Consider the following 23,356-nt stretch of genomic DNA (forward strand, 5'->3'; position numbering starts at 1 on the left):
ACCTGTCCCTTTACCCTATCCCAGTCACTGAACTCAACTGACACCTACACTGAGCAGGGCCTATACCGTGCTCCCCATCTCTTTGCTAAGGGGAGGAAGGTGTTCTTCCTAATCACTTCACCACAACCAAGCGTTTTCCATTGCAGCTCTGCTACTTTCTAGAGCTTGCATTTTTGTAGTCACGGTGTATGTTGTTTACTTCTGCTTTCTTCATTCTTCGTCCCTCATAGAATTCTTCACCCGGCATTTCTTGCTGCCACAGAATGCTACTATGAATGTTTTATTGTACATAGCAGTGGTCTCCCAAGTAGGGGCCAGGATTTCCTCTCCCAGGTTCCAGGATATCAGCATTTGGAGCAGGGGAAGATATAAAACACTCCATCCTTGCTGCCATGCGGGGTGGCATGGGTGGGAAGGGTGTCGTCTTCAACAGGATCACACCAACTAAGTCCCTTATCCTCCAACACTCCCTCCCTCTGGCAGTCTGATTCCCAAGCTCCTATCTACCATCTCCTCTTTTTTTAAAATTTAAAGTGAGGCATTTGGGGTTAAGTGACTTGTCCAGGGTCACACAGATAGTAAGTGTTAAGTGTCTGAGGTCAGATTTGAACTCAGGTGCTCCTGACTCCAGGGCCAGTGCTCTATCCACTGTGCCACCTAGCTGCCCCCCATCTCCTCTTTTTTTTTTTTTTTTTTTTTTTTGGTCTTTTAAAATTTTTTTTTATTCTGAATAGAATTTTATTTTCCAAAACATATGTTAAAAAAATTTTAACATCAATTTTTTAAAAACTTTGTATTCCAATTTCTCTTCCCCCCTCCATTTCCACCCCCCACCCACAAGAACTCAATCAATTCAAAATAAGTTATACATGAGTAGTCATGGAAAAATTCCCATATTAGCTAGTTGTGAGAGAAAACAGTCAAAAAACCCAAAACTTCAGATTAAGGAATTGCCCCCATCTCCTCTTGATGAGACAGACATGGGCCTCTTAGGACCCCTGGGCATCCACAGAAACAGCTGCGTTATGTCCATTGGACATTTCCCCTGCGCCCGACCTGCATTATTTCTTGGCTCTCTGGTAGATGCCCTCAGAGGGTTGATTTTATGTTAGGGGCAGTGACTGGTGAGTGAAGTCTCCTGTTCACTTTTCATTTTGGTTGGGATAGAGAAAGCCACACGGGAAGAGCAAGCCTATCTGTGTCACAGAGAGTATTTTCACTCCCTCCCCAGAATTACCTAATTTCCATACTTCCCCATCCTTGGCAAGGATTGAGATTCTAGTTATCCAGGTTCTCAGGAGTTCAGCGTCATCTTCATCACCTCTCTTTCCCGCATACCTTATAGCCAATTGGTGGTCAGAATTTATTTGCTCTACCTAGACATCATTCCCACTTTCCCATCTTAGGCAGCCCAGTCACCACCCTAGATCAGGCTCTGATCACTTCTTGCATGGACTATTAGAAAAGCTTTATTTTTTATTTTTATTTTTCATATCTAATTTCTCCACCCTAATGCCTTCTAGAGAGTCGACCCTTATAAGTGGACAAGCATTTTTTTTTTTTAAAGTAGCTACTATGTGTCAGAAGTACTTTACAGACATTATCTTATTTGATCCTTACAGCAGCCCTGGGAGGTGGGTGCTATTATTATCACCATTTTACAGATGAGGAAAGTGAGGTAGACACAGGTGAAGTTACTTGCTCAAGGTCACACAGCTTGGAAATGTCTTATTTGAATGTGGGTCTTCTTGACTCTGCTCCCAGCATGCTCACCACTGCTCTCTCACTGGCTGCCTTACAGCAGTTTAGAAGAGGAAAAAGAGGGGGGAAATCCATAAAACCAGCATCTGTCACAGGCAACACCTTGTATGTGTTCCACGGCCAGGGGCACCCCTGAGCTGCACAGTTGTCCCCTTTACCTCCATGTCTGCAACAAGCATAGGTAGAAATACCATCTCCTATTCCTTCTTTGGAGCCAAGCTTGTTCTGTGTAATTTTGTAGCAGTCATTTTCTATTATTTGTTGTGGTGGTTCTTCCCATTTACATTGTTGTACATATTGCCTATGTTGTTCTCTTGGCTCTGCTAATTCCAGTTTGTATCAGTTTAGGTAATTCTTTATACAATTTAACATATGCATCTTTTTTTTAAAAAAAAGGCAGGTTAATCCATTGCTTTCATTGGTCCCAATTTGTTTAATCATTGCCAAATCAAATTGTATCTACTTTTTCCCCCAATTCCTTGCTACCACAAAAAGGGGCTGTTATAAATATTTTTGTATATGTGAACCTTTTTTTTTTCCCCCAGTGACCTCCTTATACCTAGTAGTATAATCTCTTGAGTAAAAAGGTGTGTCCGCTTAAGATACTTTAGTGGCATCATTTCAAATTGCTTTCCAGGATGGTTGTACCAATTTTCAGTTCTGTTAAAATGAATTCGTGTGCTGTTTTTTCCACAACCTCTCCAACATGGAGCATTCCTGTCTTGTGTCATCTTTGCCAATTCACTGAGTGTGAGGTGAAATCTCAGAGTTGTTTTGTTTGGCATTTATTTTGTTATTAGTGATTTGGATTCTTTTCTATTGTTGAGTTTGCAGTTTTTCTCGAGAGAACTGGTTTTTGTTCCTGTCTCTTGACTGCTTGTTTATTAAGGAGTGGCTTTGGTGTCACTGACTTCTGATGGTTGTCTGTGTATCTTGGATAACCACAGAACTGACAGATTTTTTTTTTTTTTTTTTGCTAAGGAGCAGATAGTATTTGGCCTTTACCTCATCATTCAAAAAAAAAGTTCTGTTTGTATAAGTTTCATAATGTACGTCATTAGTACAGTAGCATGTATAGAACTTGTAACTCAGTAAATATCCACATAGGACATGTGTGTTTGAACCTTTCTCACTGACAGAGGTGCTTGATCAAAAAGTCTGGAATCCCCTCATGTATAGCACCTTTCAGGCAGTGATGCCCCTTGGGATACATGCTGATAATTGAGTTGGCAAGTGCCAAGGGTAGAGCTGAGTGACCTTTTTCTTCTCAAACCCCACCCCCCTCCATGACTTAGTGCCTCTACTAAACTTGACAGTATTAGGTTTTGGGTGTCTATGTTCTGAAATATAAAACTTGTTAAAACTTGGAACACAGAATGGCCTGCTTTCTAAAGGGAAAAAAATTTAAGTGAGCACATCAAGTAGGCTATTTCTCTTCTTTCATATTCCTTTATTTTATGTTATTGTAAGAATTACTGAAGAAATTGAGGCATGTTCTATGAAGATTAAATTGCATTATTCTTGGGCGAGAAACATTTTTCTTTGCCTATGAAATGGCAGGAGGTAAAGCTGAATTTCCCGGATGACAGGCTTTTTATTAGTTAATGTTCATTGTTGAAAATCTTGACATGGTTACCTATATACACCTCTAGTACCTATCCGAACAGCCAAAGAATCATCGTTTCCATACGTTCTGAGCTCTGAAGGGATTTCTGTTAATGAGGCCACTTTCTTATACCAACCAGGTTCCCCAGCGCTGCCCAACAACATGGTGTATTTTGGAAGCTCTCAGGATGAGGAGGATGTAGAAGAAGATGATGAAGAGACAGAAGATATCAAAGCAGCCACAAACAATGCTTCATCTTCATGCCAGTCAACCCCCAGGAAAGGAAAAACACACAAACATGTTCACAATGGACATGGTGAGTACTCTGATGAATCATAGGTTCCTGGACAGAGAGTTTGAAGGGGCCTCAGAGGTCATCCCAAGCAGCCCCTCTCATTTTATTTTATTTTTTTTTTATTTCTTTTTTTTTGTGGTTTTTTTTTTTTTGTTAGTTTGTTTTTTAAGTGAGGCAATTGGGGTTAAGTGACTTGCCCAGGGTCACACAGCTAGTGAGTGTTAAGTGTCTGAGGCCGGATTTGAACTCAGGTACTCCTGACTCCAGGGCCGGTGCTCTATCCACTGCGCCATCTAGCTGAGCCCCTCTCATTTTAGAGAAGAGATTCAGTGACTTGTCCAAGGTCACACAAGTCATCTCAGGCCTACTTCGTTTGATATTCTCAGATAGCTCCACCGCTACGTGCTAACCAGGCTTGGCCCTGTTTGGTCTCTGAGATCCAGTGAGATCAGACATGTTTAGAGTAGTGTGAGAAAGAGCGTATTTATTGGTTGAAGGAACCTGAGAAACCTAGTCCAGTTTCCTCATTTTATAGATAAGAAAAGCAAAACCAAGGGAAACAGTGACGGCCTGAACTCTCACATGTACTTATTGGTAGAGTGGGGGGAAGAAAACCAGCTTTTCTCATGCCTGATCCAATGTTCTTTCACCTTCCTTTTGTCACCTACCTTTAGTAAGCCTGACCTTCATGCAGAAGGAAACTGGTATGACGACCTATGGCAAGACTTCTTCCATTCATATCTGTTAGAAAATAGGGTTATTTACAATGGTGATTGGAGATACTCTAATATTATGTCTTTATTTTACTCAGAGAACTTTATCATGATGTGGCACCACAAAGCTAAAGGTACACACTGACTTTTAGTAGCTTGGATTACAATTGGGGATGTTAACTGTTTATTCAGCAAGAATTTATTGATTCATCCCCTTTACTTACCATTATTATGCTTAGGGGGGCTGCTTAATTTTTTTCTTTATGTCTCCTAGCACTTAACCCAAAGCTTGTCCTATAAAAGTCTCTTTACTGATTGATTGCTTATCACTGTTGAAGATATTGAAAAAGTATAAGTCATTATCCCTGCATCAGTGAACTTACAGATAGTTTACTTGTGGAAATAAGACCTACACAGGGAAGCTATAGGCATTTGTTCAATATCTGCACAATTAAATACTCGGTTTTATGGTGCTGGCAGTGATTATCTTTGAAGTCCCAAGAAGAAGTCTGACCAAGCCTTTTTCTGAGATAGGGGCCTATGGGCTTTACCACACTGCCAGAGGGCTACATGAACCAAAGAAGGGTTAGAACCCTGGCCTAGTGAAATTATTTTGTGTCCCAGAGACTCTCTTGGAACCTTTTCTAGATCTACGGGCTTGAAGCTTTTACCTGTTGAAATCCTGAACTGATAATATGTGTGCTAGAAATGGAACAGAAGGGTGACATGTTGAACTTATTAAAAAGTTATAAATGTGGGGCAGCTAGGTGGTGCAGTGGATAAAACACTGGCCCTGGAGGAGGACCTGAGATCAAATCAGGCCTCAGACACTTTAATACTTACTAGCTCTGGGACCCTGGGCAAGTCACTTAACCCTCGTTGCCCTGCCTCCCCCTTCCCCCCCCCAACAAAGAAACAAACAACAACAACAACAACAACAACAAAACTATTCCAAATGTGGGCCAAGGAGGGGAATGTAAAAGTCATAGATTTTGTACCTTGTTCAAGGTTGGTTGTCTGGAATCAGGAGGTTACAGCAGAGAGAAAGAGGGATATGGTTTTTTTTGTTTTTGTTTTGCTTTTTTGGTGGGAGAAGATTGGTTCACTTTGAGATACCCAGTGGCTAAGCCATTTGGGGATATTGGTTTGGAGCTGGAGTGGGATGTTAGTACTGGAAATAAAGATGTTATTCATCAGGGTTGATAGATAAAACCAGGAAGATAGGTGACTCTTAACAGACTGTAGAGAAAGAGATATGGGCTTTTAGGATGTTTCCTTTTTATCCTGAAGAAGAATTAATTTTCTTGTTCCGTTTTAGCCAAAAGGATGATAAACAAAAGAGCAAATGTGAGCATAAGGTATGATCGTGCAAAAATAGGCACTAGACCTGTTTCCTAAGTTTTGCTATCTTAGTAATAATCATCAGTATAAGATCACACTGATTACTTTCCCAAAGACAACCTTAGTCATAATATATTTTAATCATGTTGCTTTTCCAGTGTGGGTAGTCAAGTGAATGAATCTGTCATGTTAATCCATACCCTAAGTACTTAGTGAAATTTCGTTTCTTTGAAAACAAAAACAAAACAAAAAGAAACCCTCTCTCCTCTCCCTGCTTGCTTGGGGCTAATGAAAAGACTTTGGAGTTTCCTATACGTGTTTTTGAAGACAAGATTCTTCTCCTAATGCCAGATATTATGTTACATGTACACGGATCTCATTAACTTGATTTTCTTTTGATATCATGAGCCTCAGTGTTATTGTGGGAAGAGAGGAGGTGAATCACTTGGCATCATTTCACAAGGACCTTTCTTGGGGTGTGTGGGATTGGGACAGTGTGTATGTGTGTGTGTAGTAGTTGGTGGTATTAATGGCGGTCTGTTTCTAGTTCTTAGATTGAACTTTTGAAATGCTTTTTAAATACTGGGGTTATATTTAAAAGCAAAACCTATTATAGCACAGTGTACAAAGGAATTTTATTTCCATGTCTAGTACTTTAGTTTGTACTGTAACTGGGGGCTAAACCTCAAAACCTATCTGAGCCTCCTCCCCTACTGGGTAATGCATGTTTCACAGACCTCAGTCTCTGAGCCAAGTGATTTCTGGGTGGAGGAGAAAACTCTCCCCAGCTGAATGCTGGGCTCTTTGCTTCCAGATTAGTGCAGTCACTCACACACATGCACATGCATGTCCTGCCCCAGGTGCCTCTGCTTTTAGGTCATCTGCCACTTTGGGCAAGAGGATTTGTGTAGAGTTCGGCTATCTTGCAAGCCCATGGATTCCGCTTGGGCTAGCCTTGCTGCCAGATCATCATGCTGTACTTGGAAATAGGTTGTTTTGGGGGGGGGGGTGTCTTTGTACATAAGGCAGTTTTTGTTGGTTTTAGGGGAATAGATATTTGTGTGTTGGCATATGCATTCCTGTGATCTCTTCTTTGCAAAGATCAGCTGAAAATAATGGCTTCCTGAAACATCTATATTTAAGGCTTCTATTATAGCTATACCTGAAGCTGTAGATAGACTTGTTGCTATTGTCTTATGAAGCTTCTTCATTCCCATTTGCTTCAGCCATTTTTTCCCCTTGTATCCCACTGTTATATCATTATAAGAATAGAAGAAAATACACATTCTGAACTTATATGGCATTGTTTACTGAAATCTTTTGCCCCTGCTACATGTACTTAGGAACCTTTCTCTTCTGTAGGACTTCTCTTTTAATTGAACTTGTTGAAACTCGATCAGAAACCCGTTTTTAATATGGGATGTTAAAAATGGCTACTCTTCTATAGTGTTCAAGTTTATCTGCCATTGTGGGAGGACTTTAGAGTTCCCCTACATTTCTTCATTGTTCTTAATCCTGCCTCCAGAGGAGGGGGCCTTCAGTTTCATTTTTATCAAACCTGGACAGTTAGTAGCATAAGTGAAAATACTTTGGTTCACAGAATTATAGAACTGAATATACATTTTCCTTGATTTGATACAACTTGGCCCAGGACTGTTGATATCCATATGCCTTTTCATTTTGAGGCCGGGAATATCTAGCCTATGATTTGGATCACTGGACTGATTTTTCTATTGTCTGTTAAATAAATTCCATGAGGTAATAGTCCCATAGGTGCTGTGATTATATAAATGAAATATACCTTAAACATCTTTAGGGGGAAAATATCATCAAATACCATGAAGTGTAAATACTGGTGCATCTCATGTGTCTCCTTGTTGTTGTTGTTTTTTGTTGTTGTTTTTTACCTCTTCCTTTGGAATGTCTTACTGTGTTTGTGCCCCCCTGTCTCCTTTACTCTTTCCACTTTTTAATTTTTTCCTCTACTTCTCTGTTTCTACTCCCTTTTTCAGTCCTTTGTTTTGTTCAATTTAGGGATAGTTTTCTTCCAATGACCCAAAATATTCATATTTTTAAATGGAATTTTATATTTCTTGTTCTTATTTTAAACAGATGAATCATTTTCTGTTTCTCACTCTGTTTTGCACTTCTTTATTCAGCTTAAGTTTCTCCTCTATGTTCAACATTTTTTTTATTGTTAGTGTGTACTGTAAAAGTTCATCTTTGGTGTAAATTCAGCATATCATAGTACAACAGCTAAAACACAATTTTAGTAGAATAACAATTCCCATGATAATAAAAACCCATTTAATTCATTCTAAATGTGGGTGTAATAGCCCAAAAGAACCTTTGTGCAGCATTTGAGTTGGACATGTTCAGTATCAGGTTTGCTCACTAGACTGATCCTGAGGCTCTTGTATCTAATAAACAATCATATTATTTCTCACTCTTAAAAAACAAACAAACAAGGTTTTTTTTTAGAGTTTTGTAGCCTCTGATTCATAAAATAGATGTCAACCTTCCCTAAGTAAACAGAACACGCAGAACTGTTGTACTCACTCTACCTCCATGAAAAGTAAATAACATGGGGCAGCAAGGTGGCACAATGGATGGAGCACTGGCCCTGGATTCAGGAGGACCTGAGTTCAAATCTGGCCTCAGACACTTGACATTTACTAGCTGTGACCCTGGGCAAGTCACTTAACCCCCATTGCCCCGCAAAAAAAGAAAAGAAAAGAAAATTATTAGCAGTAATATAAATTACATATACCTGGTCAAAAAGAACGGTCTCTGATGGGCCTTTTAAATGCACAGCAGCTTTCACAGTATAGAGATTTTGTTGGACATAAGAAAGTTGGCTCACTATGCTGTAGTGGTTTGTTTTCCTCAAGTATCAGAAATAATGAGTTCAGAATCATTGAGCCTATGTCTCACTGTAATACAGTGATTCCACTTAACTGTGGTGTTAGGTATTGATTAGAAACTTGAATAAACTAATACAAATGTCTTGATCATTAGAGGGAGCTATCTCATGATCATGTTGATAATCTTGTGAACTAGGTGCCAATTTTTATTCAAAACCAGGCCAAGGAGTTTAATTGACTGCTTGTCTCCCAGATTTCTGCTCTTTTGTGTGAAGATAGGCTTTTTTTGTTTGTGTGTTTGTTTGCTTGTTTGTTTTTAGTGGGGCAGTGAGGGTTGTGACTTGCCCAGGGTCACACAGCTAGTAAGTGTCAAGTGTCTGAGGTTGGATTTGAACTCAGGTACTCCTGAATCCAGGGACGGTGCTTTATCCACTGAGCCAACTAGCTGCCCCTAAACTTGTTTTTTTTTTTGTTGTTTGTTTGTTTGTTTGTTTTGTTTCGTTTTTTGAAGATAGGCTTTTGAGGTCCATATGTCATTAGCAAAAGCTGTCCATAAGTGATATTGCACCATTATGTTAATGAATACCTTAGTTATCCTTCATGCAGCAGCTTGTTTCTCACAAGTATCTGGTGCCACAAAGAGATAGCCAGAGTTGGCATATCCCGTTTATGCTTTCGGTTTGAGTAATGCCATATGACTTAAATCTTCAATAGCAAGCCCTGGAATTGCATGGCATAATAGTATTTTCCCATGAAAATAACATGAATTAGATAAATTTGATTTTATAAGTTGAAGATTTATAAGTTGTCTATTCTACTTTACTCTTTGAAAAAGGTAGCAATGAAAACATTGATATTAGATACTTGTTTTTAACATCAACATGCTTATTTTATTGCTTTTTTGCTATCAGTGATATTTAGGTCAATATCCTACTCAATTCCTAGACTAGAACACATTGGGATAACTTGGACAGATCATTATAGAATTTGTGAGCAAGAAGGGACAACAATCATCCAACCTCATCGTTTCACAGATGTGCACATTGAAGCCAAGAAAGCTGAAGTGATTTACCTGACATTCCATTTTTAGATGGTAGGAGTTAAGCCCAGCCTCTTCTGCCTGTTCCTTCATTAACACTTTTATTTCCTGGTTTTACCAATCTCACCATCTAAATAGTTCTTTGTGAGCTGGTCAGACAAGCTTCCTTTATTTCTACATTGGCTGAGGCTATGGAGTGGCAGGAGTACTTGTGTAAACTACTGTTGTGTCTACCTGTAATGTCTCATACTTAAGAGATGTTATCTCCTGCCTCTTTCAGACACCTGTTAAGTGGTCAGCCAATTAACAAACATTTAATAAGTGCCTGGACATTGTAGACTAGGGATAAAATGTCAGCATATTTAATAGTGCAGAGGTACCCCTTTTGTCTGTTGTCTTTATCAGTTACACATCACTCAGCATTCCAGAGGTACATCTAGAGAACCTGCTGGTGACACCTGAAGGAGAGAAGAAGGCAGTTTTCTTGGGAACAAGACCGGCGTTTGGGGCTGGCATAGTAGTGACATAACCTAGGGGATGAGAGAGCAGCAGCATGTTCTTTAATCTTAGCTTCTCCTTGGTGCATCCAAAGACCACATTTCTCAGATAAAAGGCAACTGTTTGTCTAGACCATCATTTGTTTGCAGATGTATAAGAGTAGATTTGTGCATTCAGTGTATTCAGACCCCAGCCAGTAATAGTAAGGGCAACAGCTAGCTGTCATTTTGTGTGTGAGGATGCTGAGCCTGGGCATATTTAAGTGACTTCAACAAGGTCACATCCAACTGCTGGGGCCCTGCTTGGAGTCTATTATCTCCTGCTGTGGTGGAGCACTGTGGGTAATGCCATCTCTGGGACTTTGCACACAGGCTACCATGAAGCCCTTCCTCACCTCAGCTTCTTATAATTCTGCTCATGTCACGTGCTCTACATGTGGCTTTTCCTTCTTTGCAATAGCTTCTATTCCAATTCCTGCCTCCTCCCCCAATAATCCTACTTATATATTTGTTTTGCATATATTGTCTCTTTTTTAAACATATTTCCACATTAGTCATGTTGTAAGAGAAGAATCAGAACAAAAGGAAAAAAAAAACGCAAGAAAGAATGAACAACAAAAACAATAACAAAAGTAAAAATAGTATGTTTCAATCTACATTCAGACTCTGTTCTTTTTCTGAATGTGGAGATCACTTTCCACCATGAGTCTTTTGGCATTGTCTTGGATCATTGTGTTGCTGAGAAGAGCCAAGTCTTTCACAGTTGATCATCACACAATATTGTTCATACTGTTTACAGTGTTCTCTTGGTTCTGCTCACTTCACTCAGCATCAGTCCACTTAAGTCTTTCCAGGTTTTTCTGAAATCCATCTGCTAATCATTCTCACAGCACAATAGTATTCCATTACATTCATATACCACAGCTTGTTTATCCATTTCCCAATTGATGGGCATCCCATCAATTTCCAATTCTTTGCCACCACAAAGAGAGCAGCTATAAATATTTGTGTACATGTGGGTCCTTTTCCCTTTTTTATGATCTCTTTGTGATACAGACCTAGTAGTGGTATTACTGGGTCAAAGGGTATGCATAGTTTTATAGCTTTTTGGTCATAGTTCCAAACTGCTCTCTAGAATGGTTAGATCAGTTCACAGTTCCACCAGCATATGCTGTCTCTTGCGATCAACTATAAGTTTCTTGAGGGTAGGGACTTTTCTGTTTTTGATCCTCTATCCCCAGTTCCTAGAATAGTGCTTGGCATGTAACAAATTCTTTATAAATATTATTTGATTGATTTTATGCTCTTGAGGAAGTCCTTAGATTTACAAAAAAAGATATTCTGCCTTCCCTGGGCATCTCAGCAGTTCTTCAGGGATGGAGAGGCCTTGGTAGAGACTGCACCCACAGTCTTTCTACCATGCAAAGCTTTCTTGATTGTGATGAAGGCTCCAAGTCATTATGAAGATGGGGAAATATATGCTATATTAGGAAGATTTGTCAAAAACTCATCCAAAAAATAGTTGTGACTTAAAGATTTAATTCTCCATGATTACCCAAAAACAAAAAACACAAAAAACCTGTCTTGACAGTGCCCTGTTCTTCAGCTATGCCTGACAACTGAGGTATGTGATTGTAAGATCCCCAAGCATAGTTGCACTCATTTTTTCCCCATTTGCTCAATTACTCTGAAAGATAGATGGGCCAGGTACTTCTTGTTATCAGAAAAACTGAAATCATTTTCAGATGCCCCTGTAACTAGATGTTTGGCATTGATCCTCTTGCTTCACGAACTCTCTGGACCTCATCATCTTCATCTTCCATCTGTAAAATGAGGCGTTTGGCCTAAATGAGCCCAGGGAGCATGTCTTGCTGTCAAATTCTCACTTATTGTCTGTAATCAAAGTCATGAGTGCAGTTTTAAGCTACCAGATTTTAAAAGTTCACTTGGACTTTGGGGGACCCCCTAGCCTTTGATTTCCTGCCATGGGCAGAAACAGCTCCTTTTGCAGAGGGCTTGTCGCTGTGAAAACTTGGCAGCATCCTCAGAACTCATCTAGGCCAAACCTTTCATTTTTGAAGTGAGCACACAGACCTAGGGAGTGGCCAAATGACTTATTCAGTGGTACCCCCTTTTGATCCCTAGTCCACTGGAAATGACTTGCCCAGGTTACAAGCTGCCTGCATGTGGATGCCTTCACTTGAGGTCCAGCAACCCTTCTAACTTTCAGTTAACTTTCAGTCTGACTCCTTCCTAAATAGATTTACTTACTCTGGTTGTTCATTCCTTCTTTGACTAAGTCCTTATTTTTGTGCTTATCTCAGCTTCCAGGGGAGTCTATATTTAGAGTAGTACGGCACCTGAGAGAGTGTCTAGCCCAGCTTTCTCATTTTACAGATGAAGAAATGGTGAGAACCAAACATTCAATCTCCAACTATTTTTACATGCCTATGAGGTGACTAAGCACTGCGCTCAGTGCTATGGATACAAAAACAAACAAACAAAAATGAAATGATTCCTTCTCTCAAGAAGCTTCATTCTGTTAGGGGAATATAACATGTACATATATGATGATGATAGCTAAAATTTACAGAACTCTTTTTATGTGCTAGGTTCTATGCCAAGCACTTCACTAATGTTATCTGATTTGAACCTCCCAACAACCCGGGGGCATAGGTGCTATTATGATCCCCATTTTCAGGTGAGGAAATTGAGGCAAACAGAGGTGAAATACTTTCCTGAGGTCACAGAGCTAGTAAGTTTATAAATCTAAATAGAATCACCACAAAGTCGTTTCAGAGTGAGATACCAATGATTAGGGATGGAAAGGTTTTGGGAGAAGTAAAGTGACTGACTCACCCAAGACCACCCTGGGAATAAGTGGTAGAGATATGGGATTCAAACCGTATATGGCTACAGAGCCCTCAGCATTCCACAGTCTCACCCAGTCTTCCCCATGATTTCATATTTCGCTTCATAATGCCCACCACAAGAAAACTGGAGGGTTTTTTTTTAATTAATAAAGTATTTTAATTTTTTTCCGTTACATGTAAAGATAGTTCTCAACTTTTGTTTATACAAGCTTTACAATTTCAGATTTTTCTCCCTCCCCCCTCCCCTAGACAGCAGGTAATCTGATATAGGTTATACACACACACACACACACACACATATACATGCATACATATACACACATACACATATACATACATTTACACATAATAACATTAATCCTATTTCTGCATTAGTCATGTTATAAGAGAAAAAATCAGAGCAATGATGAAAAACCTCAAAATAGAAAAAAACAACAGCACCAAAACCAAAAGAAATAGTATGGTTCGTTCAGCATCTATACTCTGTAGTTCTTTTTTTTTTTTTCTTGGATTTGGAGATCCTCTTCTATCATGAGTTCCCTGGAACTCTTCTGTACCATTGCATTGGTGAGAAGAATAGAGTCCATCACAGTAGATCAACACTCAATGTTGATGATACTGTGTACAGTGTTCTGGTTCTGCTCATCTCACTCATCATCAGCTCACGCAAGACTGGAGGGTTTTTAAAGAGACTCAGCGGGGCAGCTAGGTGGCGCAGTGGATAGAGCACCGGCCCTGGATTCAGGAGGACCTGAGTTCAAATCCGGCCTCAGACACTTAACACTTACTAGCTGTGTGACCCTGGGCAAGTCACTTAACCCCAATTGCCTCACTTAAAAAAAAAATCTGTTAAAGAGACTCAGCAGATCAAAATAGCTATTACAAAAGGTCAGCAAACAGGTCAAGAAATCTGTGGAAGATCTCTCCCTCTCCTCTCTCTCCCTCTCCATCTCCCTCTCACCTCTCAGCTCTTTCCTCCCTTTCCCTTCTCCCCTTCTCCTCTCCTTTTCTCCATCTCTCCCTCCCTACCCACTCTGGGGTTGGAGTTAGAGGACCTAGTCTTTGTGCTACTTGTTTTCTTGAATAAGCGAGTCCTCTTGTTTCCTAGTCTGTAAAATGTCTTGGGTCTGGGTATATTAGATATTACTTGAAGTCTAGGCCTTGATCCTAAGATCTCCCGAACTCCAAATTCTAGATACTACTCTGTGTCAAAAGGGGGTGATGTCAGTGACTACAACCACCATGCACCAGGGATGAAATAAGATGTTATCTCTAAAGTACTTAAGCACAATGCCTGACACTTTTGCTTTTCAGTCATTTCTGACTTGTTAATGAACCCATTTGGGGTTTTCTTGACAAAAAATACTGGAGTCCTTTGCCATTTCCTTCTCCAGCTCATTTTACAGAAGGGGAAACTGAGGCAAACGAGGTTAAGTGACTTGCCCAGGATCACACAGCTAGTAAGTGTCTGAGTCTTCCTGACTTCCAGGCATGGCACTCTGTCCACTGTGCCACCTTGCTGCCCTAATGCACAATGCCTTACACTTAGTAGGTACTTAATAAATGCTTGTTTTTCCCTCCTTTTTTATCATAAACAGTCAATAAATATCTACTATGTGTCAGGTATTATTATATAGAAAGAGACAAAAGACAGTCCCTGTCTCGAGGAATTTAAAATGAAAGGCTTCCATGTTTTGCTTTTTGTTCTGTCTATATCTGTCTTGCTAGCTAGATGTTGACCTACCTACGGCCACAAGTGTTGTCCATTTCTTTGGCTGGGAGTAGTGAGGGAAGTAGGTCACATGTTACTTCAACCTGACATGTGTGCTTGCACATGTGCTCCCACATGCAAGCTCCAAAGGCTGGGTTGGTTCCAGTGAACTTAATGTAGTGTGGGGCTCTGTATCCTGGACAGAGCAGGGGGCTGTTTCAGGTTCCGGACAGGCCAAGGCTCTTAGCCTGATTAGTTTCACCAAGGCACTGCCCCCTAATTACCTCCTCATGAATTGTCAAAGAGGTTGAGAAGGTACAAGAGGCACAGAAGGCAGCATTGCCACTCACCACTATCCCTGAGATGGTTCATAATTAGAGTGCCCCCAGGTGTTAGGGCTGCAAAATGGAGAAGGAAGATAAATGGTAGATAGGATGTGACTTGATGTGTTGATTGTCCTTATTTGTACTCCATCGCTCCAGTGAGATCAGTTTAGGTGATTGGGGATGTTCAGCATAGATTTGGGGTGAGAGATGAAGGCCTTTCTGTGTTCCTTTACTCATCTTCTCAAGTGTGGTGAAAGTAATTACAGGAACTCATTATCCCCGTGTCTTTTGATGTCTGTCTGAGCGAGCAGTGGATGTATGGTATATATAAGACATGAGGTAGCTTTTTGTGATCAGGAAGGGCCTGAAATGATTATATAACTGCTGTGGGGTTAACCAGGTTCTCAGAGATGCTGGCATTTTTTTGCCAAAAGGGAGAATGACTGAGCCATGTGCACAGTCTGCTTTCCTATCATCTCTCCATTTCAGTGGATTGACCAGACATTGACTGATGTTAAATTTAGGTTAAATTTAGACCTCTGGATAGGATACATGAGGTTGTTGTAAGGCATGAACGTTCCTGAGGTTTGCGTGACTAACTCTTAGGATAAATACATATCTTTCTAGTTCCTATTTGCAGATAGTGAAGAAAGACACTTAACTCAGTCCCTCAAAACTTCTGGCAGAATACTCCATGCAAGTACAGAATGAAATTTAATTGTGCATTCAGTTATTGCCGATATTTATCATAAAGCATAGTCTCAGAATAGCAAACTTTTCTGAACTTAACTAAAATTGCCAGTTTCTGCCACAAGGAAAATGAAAATAGACCAAAGGAATCCCTAAATTAGGAATGGATTTGTTTGTTTAGAATCTAGAATATGGCCTAGCTTTAATTTTACAAAATCATTCAGGGCAAATTCATCACATACAGCCTGTGCCTTTAAATGTGTGTCACCTTAACCAACAATAGGAAGGGATAGCAGGGGGCTTGCTGGCAAGGGGCATTTCCATGTAGACTTTTTAAACTGAGCATGTCATTGGACTCCCAGCTGGAATGATTTAATTGCTTTTGGATTCACACTGGGGGCATGGTGTTTAAAGGCCAGAAAGCAATCATTTGAACTACTGTACCAAATTTCTGCTTGGCATTTGCCGGGGTGGAGCAGTCAGCTGCCTCCTGGGGGTTGTTTCGTCAGCCTTTCGTGACAGAGTGAAGAGATCTCCAGCTTTCTACATTCTGAAAACTCAGAGCTGTTTTTAGCATCTTCCTGATCTTCTAATATCTAGGATGTTCTGTTAAGACTAGTGAATTTCCCAGAATTATTATAAGTGGGAGAAGGTGTGCATGCTGGTCCTTTGGGAGAGAATGTAAATGTGGAATTAAGTTTATAAATATCTCTTTAGGCTCATAGATATAGCTGGAAGATACTTGAAGGACTGACCCCATTATTTTCCTTTTATAGAGAAGAAATCGAGGCCCAGAAAGGTGAAGTGGTAGCAAGTGGCAAACTTGGGATTTGAACCCAAATCCAGCCCCTCTTTCTCCTTCGCCATCCCACCTCCCCTGGATCTCGGAAGCTGTGTAGCTTCTTCCATGCCAGGGATCTTGATAAAATGTGGTTTATGCTCAAAATTAGACACCCAAATCAAACATGGGCTTTAAATTCTAAACACCACCGTGACTTCTCCTTCACTGTAATAACGGATAGTGAGGAATGGGCTCTCTTATAGAGCCCCAACACAAACTTCCTCACAGGAGCAGCCATCTGGTCCTGGGAGGGACCTCAGGCCCCTAGTCCATCTGCCTCATTGTATTGAGGAGGGTGTGGCCTAGGGAGGTTAAATGGCTTGTTCTTTGTCACACAGGTACTAATGGGGGGATCGAGATTGATCCCCAAGACATCTGACTCCAGAGCCATTGTCCTTTCCTTTTTATTGCGTGCTTTCTTTCTCCTTCTTTTGCCTTTCAGGGCTGCCCTGGATCATAATTTTAAACAGATCTCACCTATGCAGAAATCCCAGCATGGAATGACGGGTTCAGGGTTGTGTTGGAGCCTGTTCTAACTAGCAAACTGATTTTCAGTGTGAACATGTATTCCTCAGAAATCTGGCAGTCACTCCAAACCAGGGCTTAACTTGTTGTTGTATTGATTGTAGGCTTAAGAAAGTGTTAATAACGCAGATTAAACTTAAAAGTGCAAGTACTTTTGGGGGGGAGGGGTAAGAGCTGGTTTGTTGAACATTCACCCATCCCCCGCTTCCCCCTTATTTCTCTGTTGCTCATCAGAAGTGAAGTTGAAGGTTCAGAGAATGAAATCATTACCAGACCAGAGACCTGGAGACTGGGCTGATTAACAACAACAACAACACCACCATCCACAACATTAATTATAACTGGCCTTTATATATTGCATTAAGGTTTATCAAGTGCTTTACCTCTGTTATCCCATTTGAGTTTTTCAGCACCCCGGATGGAGATCATGGTGGGATTTGCTTTAGTCCCTGTACTTTCCCAGAAATGGCCTGAAACTAAGCCTTCTTTCTTTTGAAGGCTACGCTTATAGTCCTGTGAGAGAAGGACCCTATCTCATTGTAATATTCCCATATCTTGCTAGTTCAGAGAACATTTTTACTCACAAGAAGAAATACATTGTAGACTTTTTAATAGATGGATGTCAATGGCCTGAAAAGATAATCAAATGAGACCAAAAATATAAAGTGCTTTGTAAAAAATTTTGCTATGTAAACATTAACTATTAAAATAATAATAAAGATCTGAACACAATACAAATTACACAATACTGGACATGCACAGAAACTATTGTGTATTATAGTAACCAATTTCAACTAAGGTGAGCATCTTAAACAGTTGTCCTGTTGCTTTTCAGAATGTTTTGCCATTGTTAGCTATTAAAATGTTAATTCAGTAAAGAAATATTGACTAAATACTCGATATTTATAAAGAACTTGGATACAAAGATAAAAACACAACATTCTTGACTTCAGGGAACTTACCTTCTACTTGGGTTATAACTTGTACATCTACATGTAAGTAAAAATTAGGTAGCAGAGGGAAATACCATGATAAAACAAGAAATTCAGCAAAGTCTTCAGAAAAATTGGCATCAGAACCGAATGTTGAAGGAAGCAAGCTGAGGTTGAGGTGAGGGAGGAATGTATTTCTGCTAGTGAAGGCATCCTGTGGAAATGCATGACCACTTGAGATAGAATGCTGTGTTCAAGAACAACATTCTGGTTTGGCTGGAATGTTGAATTGGGTGTAGAGTGGGCTAGAAAAGGGATAAGTTAGAGCCTGGTTCTGGAGGGCCTTAAACCCCAGGTTGTAGGGGAAATGCTATGGTTAGACCTATGCCTTAAGAAGATTATTTTGGCATCTGTGTGGAGGATGTATTGTTGCACGTTTTCTTGGTAGGCATGATCCATTAAGCAGGTGTTTCCAGTTTTTTATTGGAAAATGCCAGAATTCATTATGGTTATAGTGAAAATATTTAGGCATATTTAGTTGTGGTTTTGTCTGTTAAAATTTTTTTTTTGATCAAAACTACCAGTTCCATTGTAATGTGAACAATTTCACATGTAAATTAGATGCTTTATATTTTTTCAACACTTAAAAATTTTTTTTTCAGGGAATGTCTTCCAGTTTATTGGTTGTAGACATTTCCCCATCTCGATCACCTCAACACGCTGTAATAAAACCACAAAAGCAGAATCATCCAGATCTCAGACTTGCAAGAGACTTCAGAGGTTAACTAGCATGACCCATGTCTGAGGAGAAATCAATCTCTTCTATAGTATTGTCGACAAGTAGTCATCTAGCCTTTGCTAGAAAATCTCTAGTGAGGGAGAAAGCTCAAAGCTCCCCAAATCCACTCTTGCAGAGTCTTATCACCCCAATCAGTCATAGGTGTCCTTTCTTTAGATTTTCCCCTGGTGTAGGTATTTTTTAAAATAATGGTAGCTGGCAACTTTGTAATCGAAACTTGAATGTCAGGTCTTCATTGTTCTTACTTTTAAAGAGGTTATAATTTACCCTTTGGATTAACCTAGAACTTTAGTGTATCTCTTCTGTTTCATGGGAGGAAACCTTGCAATAATATTCCTTACCTACATTTTTGTGGGAAGGTGTTTATCCTTGGTAGGAGAAAGAACCTTTGCTTGAACTTCTTTTGGGCCATTGAGCTCAATTTTCATGTGTTTCTTATGTAAAGTTGAATAATTTTGTTCCATGTTTAACCAAACCCTGCTAATTCATTACATTATTTATTAAACTTAAGCTAATTTATTAAAGTATGGGATAATGTCCACATTGTGCTCTTTTGATAAAAGAAGGCAGATGATGAATTGGGAATCAGAGGACCCAGATTGAATCCCATTTCTGCTGCTTATTGCTTTGGTGTTTGGGCCTCAGTTTCTTCATCTGTAAGCCACCTGGGTTCAGCTAAGATGATATATATCTAAATTCTGTCAGCCAGCTATCCTTCAAAGGAAAAGATAAAGCTGAGTCTAAATGGAGGCCTGTGTTTGTTGTGGGACTAACAGTGTAGTTAGTCTCAGAGATGTAGGGAAGCTGCCTACCTGCCTTGGCAGAGGCAGTGTCCTCATCTGGGATTTCCCTCTATCAATAAAACCACAGTTCCATTCCCAATCTCCATTAGTGCTAACAAGAAAAAATTCTGTTCCCCATTACATAGCTTTTAGTTATGCTCACAACCACAGTTATTAAGATTTAAGACAAAAATAATACATAAAACTTAATAAATCTATACAACTCTTGTAACACCCTGTTTGGTATAACCCTGTCTATGGGCCAATTTAGCAAATAATGGTAATTACTTACTATGTGTAGGTGCTTAATCCCCTCTCCCCATCAGGATTTTATCTTATATGAAGATCTCTCCCTGTCTCTGTCTCTTATTGTAACTGTATCTGTGCCCTAATGAGGAACTTGATAACAGGGCTTCTTCTGTCTTCTTCTATGTCTGTCCCTGGTGCTAAAGTAGGATCCCGGTTTTTGCTTTGGGCAAATAGGGTTACTTATTCCAATTGCACACGCCATATTAAAATCCTTTTTGACCTGTTGGGACAGGTTGGCAGACATTCCATTGTTTTCAGACAATAGGGCCTCCAAGTTGAACTGGCTCCAGAAAACAAGTGCTGCTTTTGTACAGTAACATGAATTTAATGCCAGCGAGTTGATTGATTCTCTGTCATGTTGCTTCCCACCCCCAACCCCTCCCCCCATGGATGCCTTGTAATGACATGAAGCTTGCATTTAAATTTCTGGCTCATGATCAGAAACTTCCTCTTGCTCTGCAATGACATTCTTCCTTCATTTAAATTCCTTCCCTTCCCACTCCTTGTGGGGATGGTGATTGTCTCCTATTTGATTTTGGTGGAAATGTGTATTTTTCAATTACCCTCCATAGTGTGTCACACTGTGGCATCCTTCTGGGTTATCCTCCTTTGTCTTTCTCTATGCAGATCTGGGGTACTTCATTGCAGCTGTATGGGGGCCAACAGGGTGGGGAAGGGTCTGCAGGACAGTGGGGCAAAACTTTGTTGCAAATGGAAAACCCACAGACTGAGGAACTTTGTGACCCCCCCCCCACCTCCTCCTTCAGCTTAAAAAACAAAACCACCTCTAAACTCCAGGGTTATCTCTTGGCATTTGAACATGGTATTAGCATTAGTCTGTTTGACTATGTGGTCTCTGCATCCTTCTTATACCACAGAGATGAGAAGGTGGAGAGCAATGGGAGCTTGTCAGCTGTATGGAAAAGATAAGTTATTTTCCTTTGGGTCATGGCTGGGGCTTTTACTGATCACCTGTCTTATATTTGCATAATGCCTTTATCCAGAAAATAAAAAGTTTGTTTGGCTTTTGAGCGTAAGCTTATAAATATTCCTTTAGGAGCAACTGGGGAGATGATTTTATAGGATTTGTCCATTGGGCAGCTGAGGTATTCACTCAAAGTTTAGCTTTGCAAGTCAGCAGAGGAATTGAGATTTGAATAGAATTAGTTATCTTTAGAAGAGATACAAGCTATGCTGCTTTTCCATAGATGGGACCAGATTTGGGGGAACATATCTAATGGGGAAACTTACAAAATGGAAACTGTGCACTGGCTTTTGAAAAATGTAGCATTCCTCCTTTTTTAAGAATGACAAGTAGGTCCTCAGACTTTTCTGAGAGTATTTTGTCTTCGTTTTTTACTAGGTTAGGATGGCTTTAAATCCAAATCCTGGGACTATTGGTTTAAAGAACTGGCTTGAGGTGGTATGCAAACAGTTGTCTAAATGCCATTTAACTCTGGAGTATGTGTCTACAAATCAGGATATTTGTCTCTGCTCATTCATATAAAGCTGTTTGTATGTGAGTACAACACAATTTCCTAATGCTGTTCAAAGCCATGAAAGAGACTGGTCCAATTATTTCTTTTCATTAGGGACAGTGTGACAAGGACTTCTTTGCATCAAGCTTTCTCTCTCTTCTCTTATGTTCACAGGGTTTTAGGCTTTTCCTGTGAGAGGGAATATTTTTTTCCTTTCCCTCCTCTCCCCCTCTCAAGAATCTTACAAATTAAGACAAAAGATAATTACTCAGAAGAGTAAAACTGGCAGGTTCCCACGACACTTAAAATTAATGAGCTGTTGAGTACAAAATATACCTTGTCTCGGGTTCCATCTCCTTTGCCCCCTGTCCCTCCCTTTCCTCCCCCCCTTCTCCCCCCACCCCTTTTTAACACAAGATTTGACTTTTTGGCTGTGTTTGCTATCCTGGTGTTTTACAGCAATGAAGTAGCAACATGGTCTAGAAAAGCGGGTTGCCACTGCTGCTGGCCCCCTCCCCCCTTTCTAGATGTCACTAACCATTGTGGTATCTGGAAACTTTCCGGTCCTTCCTGTTCTGTCTTATCAAATTCTGTTTGCATTGTGTTAATGATTTTTTTAAAAAAGCAGTCATTCAGTTTACTTGGGTGACACTTTGTACAAAGGTTGATATCCTTCTCTCCCGCTCTCCTCCCGTATCCTGTGATCCCTCTTCTCTCTTCCCCCTTCCACTGTATAGCTTGTACAAAGCTACTGGTTGACAGAATTTGTTAAATGATGGCATGGAGTGTTTGCCTCGAAGTTAGCATTGAGATTAATTAGAAACACTTGCGATTTGTATTGATACCTATTTTTTTTTTTTTGGACATTGCCCAAGTTTCCCTGTGCCTTTCCTCCTCTGCCTCCACTTCCTAGAGAGCCATCCTATATAATAAAGAATAATTTTTTCTAAGAAAAAGGAAGACTAGAATAAAAATTAAGAAAAGAATAAAGAGCAACAAAATCAATCAGTGTCTTGATGAAATTTGAAAACATATTCAGTGTTCCACCCCCATGTACCTTCTTCCTCTGCAGAGGAGTTGGGAATGGTGTCATCTCTTATTTCTTCTTGGAGGCCATGTTTGTTCTTTGTAAATTTTGGACTTTCATTTTCCATGGTTTTGCTTCTTTTCTTTCCATTTCCCTATTTTTGGTCATGGTGTGTATTGGTTTCTTGGCTTTGCTTGCTTCACTCTCCATCAGCTCCCTTAAGTATTCATTCAGTATTCACCCTTTTGGTCATTGCTAGCAGCTTTGTGATGTTCCATTATAATCATGTACTACAATCTGTTTAGCCCTTCCCCAGTTGACAGGTTTCTACATTGTTTTTAGATCTTTGCTTCCCCAAAAAGTGCTGCAGGAAGTATTTTGGTATATCCTGAAAATATTTATCTGGTTTGGGTATTTGTTGTGGAGTAGGATAATAATTCATGGCGATAGACAGTACTCCTAAAGCCACTTAGAGCGGGGGCTGCCTGTATGCTTGTCAAGTGTCTTGGCTTTTCAAAGCAACCATTAAATGGTATGTGCTTTAATTGTGCTTGGAGGATATCTGAGGATGAGAGGGGAAACAATTTTGAGCCTTCCGTGTATGTTTATTTTGATGGCCCTAGATCTCAGAGGTACTTGGGAGAAATAAGACTAGCATGGCAAGCAGAAAGGAGGAGAAGAAGCAATAGGGGATGAAGCAGAAAAATGGTTAGTTAGGATTTGAGGTAGGGAAGGGAGCAAGCATATCTCAAACCCCTACTGTGTGCCAAGCTTTACAAATATCATGTCACTTGAAAACCAGGGACCGTGGTTGGAACCCCAGCCCTGTGACACTGGGCAAGTCGCTCCTCACCTGTAACAGGAAGGATTTCTTGGTGATCATTGAACATCCCTTCCAGCCCAGGCACAGTGATTACTCCACTAATTGTATTGATGGGGAATCAACA

The 23,356-nt window shown here is 40.1% G+C and overlaps 1 protein-coding gene across 2 annotated transcripts in view; it reads left to right on the forward strand.

Moving 5' to 3' along the window:
* JARID2 (jumonji and AT-rich interaction domain containing 2) overlaps nucleotides 1-23,356 on the forward strand; it is a 334,437-nt gene that overhangs the window by 254,828 nt on the left and 56,253 nt on the right. For both annotated transcript variants that reach the window (XM_043972330.1, XM_043972333.1), the window contains one exon: nucleotides 3,507-3,683. In XM_043972330.1, the coding sequence (XP_043828265.1) occupies nucleotides 3,507-3,683 (177 nt within the window). The remainder of the gene's footprint in view (nucleotides 1-3,506; nucleotides 3,684-23,356) is intronic.

This window comes from Dromiciops gliroides, chromosome 1 (assembly GCF_019393635.1).
Source record: "Dromiciops gliroides isolate mDroGli1 chromosome 1, mDroGli1.pri, whole genome shotgun sequence".
NCBI classification, from domain to species: Eukaryota; Metazoa; Chordata; class Mammalia; order Microbiotheria; family Microbiotheriidae; genus Dromiciops; species Dromiciops gliroides.